Genomic DNA, 8,612 nt, shown 5'->3' with positions numbered 1-8,612 from the left:
TTACGTTTAACATTAATTGAATATCTGAATATCTTGCACTGAGTATCTTCTCTTCTCTTGTACTGTTTTTATGCTTAACATCTTAAAATCCCAGGCTTATTAAATACTAAGGCTTATTACTCCAGGACTTCAGTGCAAACTGGCTGAGCTATATTTAGGTTATAAAAATGTGCCATACAATCATTGGACCCTGGCTATTTTAGGGGTTAAATGCAGGTCAAAGTGTATTTACTACTCAGTTTTCTGTGGTTATTTGCATTTTACAAACTCAACTTTTGGAGTTGAGGTTTATACTTGTGAATGAGCTTAGGCTCCCCTACACATTTTGTTGATATCCAAACAAAATCTCTTATCTGTTTTTGTTTTTCATTTTCTGTGTGTATAAATTTCATGATGAACGGACCAAAAGTAACGACCCAAAATGACTTTGAAAAAATTCTGGTTCCATTGACTTACATTAAAAGTAAAGTTTTTTCCTTCTACTGTAAAGTTACCATTTTGGAGAGATGAGGTTTTGTTTCTGACTGCTGCGATTTGTTGCCATCACCGAAAAGGTGGCCCTTTGGAGAGAAACACTGGGCTAAAAGGCCTATAAAGTTTTAGGCACGAATGATGTACTGTACAAAATAATTACCATAAAAAGTCATTTTTATTAAAAAGCAAATATTTTATTGAGAATGCCACTGGACTGAGATTTGAGAGGTTTTACAAAGCTACTTTGTCTAAAAAAATGTCAGACTAGCACAGAAAAATGTTCATAAAATGTACAAAATACAAAATCACTTGTGTGACGTTCCCAGCAGAGCTTGTACAAACCTTTACAAACAACTACCAAGCAGAGGTTCTGTTCAGGATTTATCAACAGAGAACAAATAAGCCATTTCTCAATGAATAAATAAATAAATAAATAAATACACAAAATAAATAATCTCATAAATAATCTTTAAAAAATACACATTTAGATCAATAATCGTATTAAAATTAGATCAAAACTGTCGAAAATCTTAAAGTGATGCAATTCGTTGCTTTTAGAGCTCAGAAGCCCTTTCTTTCAGCAACACAGTGGGATTGATTGTGCTGTGTGCGGAGGGCTCAGAACTGGAATTGACATTAGCGAAGATGGGAAAATTTACATCGGGCACTTTGAAGGACGCCACAGGACAGGGTCCGTTAACATTGAGGCACACCAGGTTCTTCAGGGAGGCGCTGTTGACGATGTCAAATCCCACTTTCCCACCAAAAGTGCTGGGCATCCAGTACTCAGGGGAGCAGATGGGGTTCCCCATCAGGCCTTTCAGGGAAAAGGGGGCGCCCATCTCCACCATGGTCTCTCCAAACACGGCGTTGGGCCTGGGCTTCTCCACCAGCAGCCCAGAGTAGAGCTCCACGGATTCTATGTCTCCGTACAGTTTCTCCATCTCCGCTGCAAGTACTTTATCACCTAGAAGAAATATCAAACATCCAGATTAAGATTTATGCAGCTTGTTGACTTTTAAAAAGTAGCTAACGTGTTTTTTTCTACTTAAACACACATATGTAAAATACGCAGAGATTTAGCACAATTATATTTTGAGTCTGTATATTGCTGTGAAAAAGACTCGTGTCCTGTAATTTCATAGCAAATGGACCAATTGAAATGGTCCAAAATTACTTCTTTATATTAAATTATGTTAAAAATTAAGACATTTTTTGCACTCTCCAGTAAAGTTACCATATTGGAGATACAAGTTTATTTCTGGACAGCAACGACATGCTCATTCAACTCTGTAATACCGAATAAAATGACTATATGACTGAATTTTTGCTATAATTTTCATATTATTCCACTTATGTTGCTTATTGTCATGCGGGTCACATCATTTTTGTGCACACATTTTCTTCTAGTGATCTATACATACTTTAAACTCTCACAACTTCATTTTCATTCCTGAATAATGTGTTGTACAGAATGAGACTCATCTAAGTCTAAAAACTGAATAAGCCTAGGATTCCTGGGGTTAAGCACCAAAGTCATGGCTAAGGCTCACCTGTAAGGTCTTCGAAGGAGGTGTACGGTCTCAAATTGAAGCGTTTCCTGTAAGCATTTAAGGACTGGTAGCGCATCTGTCTGCTGTGCTCCAGCACTTTAGCTGCCATGCCCTGCACCGCAGGAGGCAGGTTCCACCCACCCGATATCTGAAGGGACATTAGATGAAATCCGATTAGAACATCAATCAAAACAGAACATTTTCATTCCTCTAGCGGCAGCAGATGAGAGGAGGTACCCACCCTGCCAGCCGTCTGCTTAGTGAAGGAGTCCACCAGGTTGCCGATGCCGTGCTCCGTCACTATGGAGTTGTTGAACAGGAACTGAGGATAAGAGTAGGCCTGATGCTGGATGTGAAAGGTGTCGGGCATCAGTGGGTGCCAGTGGTACAACGTGTTGAACTCAGCGGCAATGCGGTTCTGATACTGAAACCTCTGGTTGAAGAGGAGCTCCGGGTCAAACTTCAGCTTGAAGTGGTAGCCGCTCAGGTGCTGGACGTAATCCTCAATCACGATTTTGATCGTCTCGCCTGGAGGAGCAGGAAAGAGCAGATCATTCATATGATTATTATTATTTCATTCATTTTAAAGGGTAAGCGATACATGGAATTTGCACCATTTCCCATTTTCCCCAGGTGTGATCAGCCAAGCCTTCTCAAATGATATTTAAGTCATTAAGGCTGCACAGACTTGCTAATGTGGCTCAGGACCGAACGGGCTATTTGGGTGACTACTCAGTTCTAGTGTTTGTTAGCAACATTAGCCTAACAGCTCCAGTTCTAAACTGAAGCAGCAAAATTTGGACTCCAAATGTGGCACAGCTGCTCAACTACATCTGAGGTAAATGGAAAACTGGATAAAACTGCTTTTTTGCTGGAACTATTCCTTCAACTGTCCTTTGAATATCTTAATATTCTAATTTTGTTGTTTAATTTCGCCCAATTTACTCAGCTACATCGTAAATTAGCATTCTGTCCTCAGCATACTCTGGGTTTAAATAAACTGGACTGAGCTAAACTGAATCATTCATCTTTCGGGAGATTCCAGGGAATATTTACTTAAATAAATAAATAAATAGCACTGGTGATATTACGCCCTTAAAATGGTTCTTACATGTTCTTTTATTCAAGACGATGATTGCATATAAAGAACTTGCAAACACTCCAAGAACAACCTGAAAGCATAGATGTGGTTCATCTTTAAAGAAACCTTTTAAACCCTTAAAATTATGTAATAAGGGTTATTATATTATTCAGTAACTACAGGGACCTCAATGCAAACTGGGCTATTTTTAGGTTATAAAGTGTGTAATAAAACTTTGGGCCCTGGCCAGGAGTTACAAATGCTTCTGAATAGCACCAAAAGGGTTCTACTATTGTCCATTGTCTGTCACCATTGCTTTTAACTACACTGGAAACAGCGAAGTACTAAATATCTTTGACATGATATCTTATTTTTTTCCAATTTTGGCCACAACTGTGTAGAACTGATATATACATTTGAATCAGGTCACCATTTTCAGTGCATTCTGAGAGTGTAAGCATGTATCACTGAAGCCATGTCTGAAATAATTATATATACGAGATGTTCCGAATATGACGTCTCTTCTCTTCAGTGTGGCGGTTCACTCACCGATCAGAATGAGCCGCGTGGTCTGGAAGATGCGCTCGTCGTCCCAGTCTGGGTGCTCCTGCTTCATCACGTCACAGACACGGTTGTGCTCCCTCAGCCAGAGCGTGGCGTACATCATGAGGCCAGGAACCAGGCCGAACGCTTCGTGACCCACAGCAAAGCGGTGTTCCTCCGGGGCATGAGGAGGGTAATGCATGTCCACCTGAACATCTTTCACCAGGGGGGGGTACACCTCGCCGTCCACAACCTGAGGGTCCAACACGCAGCTTCAGTCAGATTTACTCTTAAACAGCCTCTCAGTTACACGATTAGACTGTCATATAAAAACTGTCAAGGTCCTTTTTTAAGCATTTTATAAAATACAATGTACCATGATAATCAATCTGAAATCATTCAGGCTGGACATGTATTGATTTGGGATGATTGATTCTTACAAAACAACACCAAACCAAAAAACTAACATGACCACACATTAATTGGCTTAATATCGACACCCAACTTTTCCTTTTAGACTTTTTAGAACAATTCAGCTGCTTTCTATGAAGGGTTTACAATGTGTTGATGATGTGAGTGTAGATTAAAGCTAACAGTAATTTTAAACCACTTTTATGAAGCTACAAGGTTTTCTGTCATCAGCAATGATGAGTATGTAGTGCTGTACCTGATATTTCATCTTTCCATCTTTAAAAAGTCTCAGCTTGTGCTGCTTCTCCAGATTCTCGCCATAAATGTGACTCAAATCCACCTGAAACACGACAGAACAATCAGATTAGTTCAGTCAGCACTGATTAACGCAGTGGCATCCTGAAAAAGCACTGTGATATCTAATGTGAAGCTGTGCTTTGTGGATCTAAGCAGTTTTTCACGCAGTAGCAGATGTAAACGACACTCACTCCATGACCCAGAGATCTGGTGAAGGCTGCTCCTCTCTTGAAGTCAGATTTGAAGAACTGGTGGGTGAAATGCTGGGCGAAGAAAGCGAACATCAGGCTGCTTCCCTGAGGATCCGGGATGAACCGTCTTCTCAGCAGCACCTTCTCCACCACCTGCTTGGCTTCTGGAAGGGCAGGCGTTTGTCCAGGGCAGTGAGTGGGCAGTGGGGGCAGCGCACGGGTGTAGTACGACAGGTTGGAGTACGCTTCCCAGTTTTTGTAGCCATAATCAGAGTTGTAGGTCGGTGGGCTGTCGATCAAATCTGACCTCGCTGAAAGAGATAACAAGAGCAATTACAAAAAATCTAATATAATATGAGGAGCAAACTGTCACTGCCACAAATAAATCCCTAAAACCTTTTATACTACTTTATAACAACATGTTAGCTGCGTTTTACACTGCATGAACATTTTATTACAAGAGTAAAAATAGAAAGTTAGTAAAGCTCTTTTAAGCTATATTTGCAATAAATCGGGTTCTTTTAAGAGTTCTTTAACAGACAACTTGAAAGTCCTTAAAGTTCTTTTAGGCTACATTAACAGCTAGAGTTCCTTTAAGTTACATTAATATATGAAGATAAAGCACTTAAAGTTCTGAAATGGAACTTTCTTAAGGTTACTTTAAGCTACATTAACAGATAAAAAGAACATTCTTAAAACTGCTTTAAACTACATTCATTGACAAACAGAAGTTCTTTTAAGCTTCATTAACAGGCAAATAAAAAGTTCTTAAAGTTCTTTTAAGCAACACTAACATATGAATAGAACATTTATAAAGTACTTTTAAGATACATTAACAGATGAATAGAAAGGTCTTCTTTGAATAGAAATCTCTTTCAAGCTGGAACTTTCTTAAAGTTCTTTTAAGCTACATTAATAGAAAAATAGAAAGTTCTTAAAATTCTTTAAAGCTACACTAACAAAGAGACAGCTCTGTATGAACAGATTTATCAAAAATCATAAAGTTTTTTAAGCTACATTAACAGACAAACAAAGTTTTCCAGGTATTTTTGAGGTACATTAACAGATAAATAATGTCTTAAAGTTCTTTTAAGCTTCATTACCAAATGCAAAAAAATGCATTAAGTTTCATTTAAGCTACACTAACAGAAAAAATGTCCTGAAGTTTTTTTTAACTCCTTTAACTCATTTTTTCTTGCCCTCTGAGATCAAATGTTCATATGACAGTGACGAGATGTTCATGTTCTCTGTAATAATTTAACGTACATGTGAGAACGTAGCGCATGATGGCATCCCTCAGAAAGGAGATATTGTTGATGATGTTCCAGATCCACTTGTAATGGGTCAAGAAGTGATGGACTGCGTTTGGACTCGGCTTCAGGAAGGACTTGATCCTCGTGGACAGTTCGGCTGAAGACAAAAACGGGGCAAAAAAAAGATGTTAGGGTCAAAATCTGCTGTATAGAGAGGCCTGCTGACCATTAGTGGACACTAATGCAGAGGGCAACTTACGAGTGGTGCAGTTTTCTCCATAGTACCCGGTTCTGGTGCAGTCGCACTCATAAGAATCTGAACCTTTGGACACACATATACCTTTGTTCTGGCATGGCTGGGCACAGCAAGGGTCCACTGCAAAGACCAAAGGCAAAGGAAACAACTTAAATATGCAATATAACATCAAAAAAAGCACATTATGAATAAATATTAAGAAAAGGGAAAGGGAAAAACGTATTTGTGCGATATAATATATTAAAGAAAAGGAAGAAAAACTTATTTCTGCATTTATATCACATATATTGCCTTAAGGGAAGGAAAGAAAACAGCAAAATGTTAAGAAAAATAAAGATTTTCTATAAGCTTTGGTGTTTGGACCCCTAGAAATGTACAATACAGAGCAGCCTGTGTCTATTTCAATGTAAAGCTAACGTTGGTTTCTAACTTTCAGTTACACCTTAAATGGTGCAGCAGTTGTACCATTTAAGGTGGAACGGAAAGTTAGCACACGAAAGCAGCTTCAGCCTCGTTTTTCACCAATAATTTTAAAGCGTTAGATGCAGGAGGGTCACACTTACGTCCATAGCAGGAGGACACGGTCAGGATTACAAGCAAGAAGACGCTAATAGTCTTTTTCATCGCTTTAGCTTTGCTCGGTTCTAACAGCAGCTGGTTTCTGTGCAGCTGAGCGTCTGCTTGCTCGTCTCAGCGTGAGCGACGCCTTTTTAAATCCAGGGTGAAAATGGAAAGTGCTGACGTCACCCGATGATCTCACTCAAAAAACCCTGGTGTGTCGACATAATACGTCACACGTGTTTTTCTTTTTTTTTCTTCTTTTTTTTTGTTGCCTTTTTACTCCTCCGTCTGTGTTTATTTAACAGCTTAATCTCTTTCATCAAACCGAAGTGTCTTATTTAATTGCAGTCTAGAGAGAGAGAGAGAGAGAGAGAGAGTGAGAGAGAGTGAAGAGGGAGGAGTAATAACTGGTTTTGAGCCAGGAAAATTTTGATGGTGAAGGTGATGATGATGATGATGATGATGGTGATGATAAGGGTAGCCCTTTGATGATTATCATGATTATAATTATAATCATAATCATAGTCGTAATCATATAATGGTATATGGTGATTGTAGAGAAAAGATTTCCCCCATAAAGTTTCCGCTGTCACTACAGGGGTTTAACCAGCGCTGTGTACTCGGACAGTGAGCGCCACCCTGTGGTGAAAAGTGAACTGTGAGGAAGGGCAATTAGTGAGGCATTGGGAGTCCAGAGCACCCACATATTTATTTCATGTGGAGCTAATTGAACTATAATATAATATAATATAATATAATATAATATAATATAATATAATAAAAACATTTTCCATTTTTATGGGGTGTGATATGAGTGCTCAGTACTGTGACAATAATACAAATGTTATTACTACTACTACTAATAATAATAATAATGGTGATGATAATAGCAGTTAATAAAGGATTATGAGTGAACAGCACCCACATATTTCATATGGACATATTTGAACTATATAATATAATGTAATGAAAACATTTTCTATTTAATGGTGTGTTATATGAGTGCTGTGATCATACTATCATACTATCATAATAATAATATAGTTTATCCAAATTATATAAATAAATAAAGGAAATAAAGTTGGTAAGTCTTTATATATATATATATATATATATATATATATATATATATATATATATATATATACATAGCGCTGTTGTCAGAACAAAACCTTGTATCTACATTTTTGTCGATTTTCAGTTTTTGGCATAATTTGAAAATACATGCTGGCCTTTATATTCAGTGTGAATTTCATGAAGAATGGACCAAAACAAATGGCCAAAAATGACAAAATTCTGGTTCCATTGACTCACATTGAAAGTAATGTAGGTTTTTTCCTTCTCCTGTAAAGCTCCCATTCTGGAGATATGAGGATTTGTTCTGACAACAGCAATAGGCATGTTATATCTACATACACTGTGAGTATATATATTCATACAATAGTAAATAGTATGCCAAAGCATGATTAAGGGCATTTTCATTAGAAGTGTGTGCAGTGTAGTGCGGTTTGTGGCTTTGGTTTAGGACGCAGACCACGCTTTATGTATTGTTTCTTGTGATGATGTTCTGATTGGGTGGAGGCTAGAAATTAAACTTACAGTAACACTCCAACACTTTTCTCTTAGTTTTGTCCAGTTGTTATATGTTTCACATGTTTATATAAACTATAGACTTATTATATAATATGACATTATAGAATATTAAACACTATGGAGGCCTCTTATAGTGATATTCATCTGTTTTGTAGTGCATGTGAGCATAAAACAGTCCAACAACATCATGTCCTCGGTTATTTGTGTAAATCACGAATGCAAATGTGCTTTTAATTAGAAAAACGTCAACGCTGATGTTCACTCAGCAGCTTGTTAGCTGGTGTTCTAGCTGGATTGGTGCTCCTACGCCTGAGCAATAAAAGAAGTCCCTGCCGAATTTTAAGATATGTTTTTATCAATTTATCATCTTCTCATCATATGATATGAATAAAAAATAAA

The 8,612-nt window shown here is 37.8% G+C and overlaps 1 protein-coding gene across 1 annotated transcript; it reads right to left on the bottom strand.

Moving 5' to 3' along the window:
• Positions 1-630: 630 nt before the first annotated feature.
• ptgs2a (prostaglandin-endoperoxide synthase 2a) lies at positions 631-6,775 on the bottom strand. Its single transcript, XM_017704117.2, has 9 exons — positions 6,623-6,775; positions 6,063-6,179; positions 5,817-5,960; positions 4,551-4,861; positions 4,319-4,402; positions 3,658-3,904; positions 2,269-2,555; positions 2,028-2,175; positions 631-1,441 (listed from the first exon to the last, which is right to left on the bottom strand). Exons 1-9 carry the CDS (start codon positions 6,681-6,683, stop codon positions 1,029-1,031), a joined length of 1,812 nt encoding a protein of 603 aa, XP_017559606.2. The 5' UTR covers positions 6,684-6,775; the 3' UTR covers positions 631-1,028.
• Between the last annotated feature and the right edge of the window lie 1,837 nt (positions 6,776-8,612).

The sequence above is a fragment of the Pygocentrus nattereri genome, chromosome 17 (assembly GCF_015220715.1).
Source record: "Pygocentrus nattereri isolate fPygNat1 chromosome 17, fPygNat1.pri, whole genome shotgun sequence".
Classification (NCBI taxonomy): domain Eukaryota; kingdom Metazoa; phylum Chordata; class Actinopteri; order Characiformes; family Serrasalmidae; genus Pygocentrus; species Pygocentrus nattereri.
The sequence above is the reverse complement of the archived record's forward strand: the minus strand, read 5'-3'. Positions and strand labels throughout refer to the sequence as shown.

What these genes read in the sequence shown, in the direction of transcription:
- ptgs2a (XM_017704117.2), bottom strand. Translation starts at nt 6,683, where the DNA reads ATGAAAAAGACTATTAGCGTCTTCTTGCTTGTAATCCTGACCGTGTCC. An exon ending in ATGGAAAGATGAAATATCAG is followed by an intron (nt 3,905 to 4,318) that starts GTACAGCACTAC and finishes TTGGACCCTCAG; the next exon opens with GTTGTGGACGGCGAGGTGTA. An exon ending in CTCCTTCGAAGACCTTACAG is followed by an intron (nt 1,442 to 2,027) that starts GTGAGCCTTAGC and finishes TATTTCTTCTAG; the next exon opens with GTGATAAAGTACTTGCAGCG.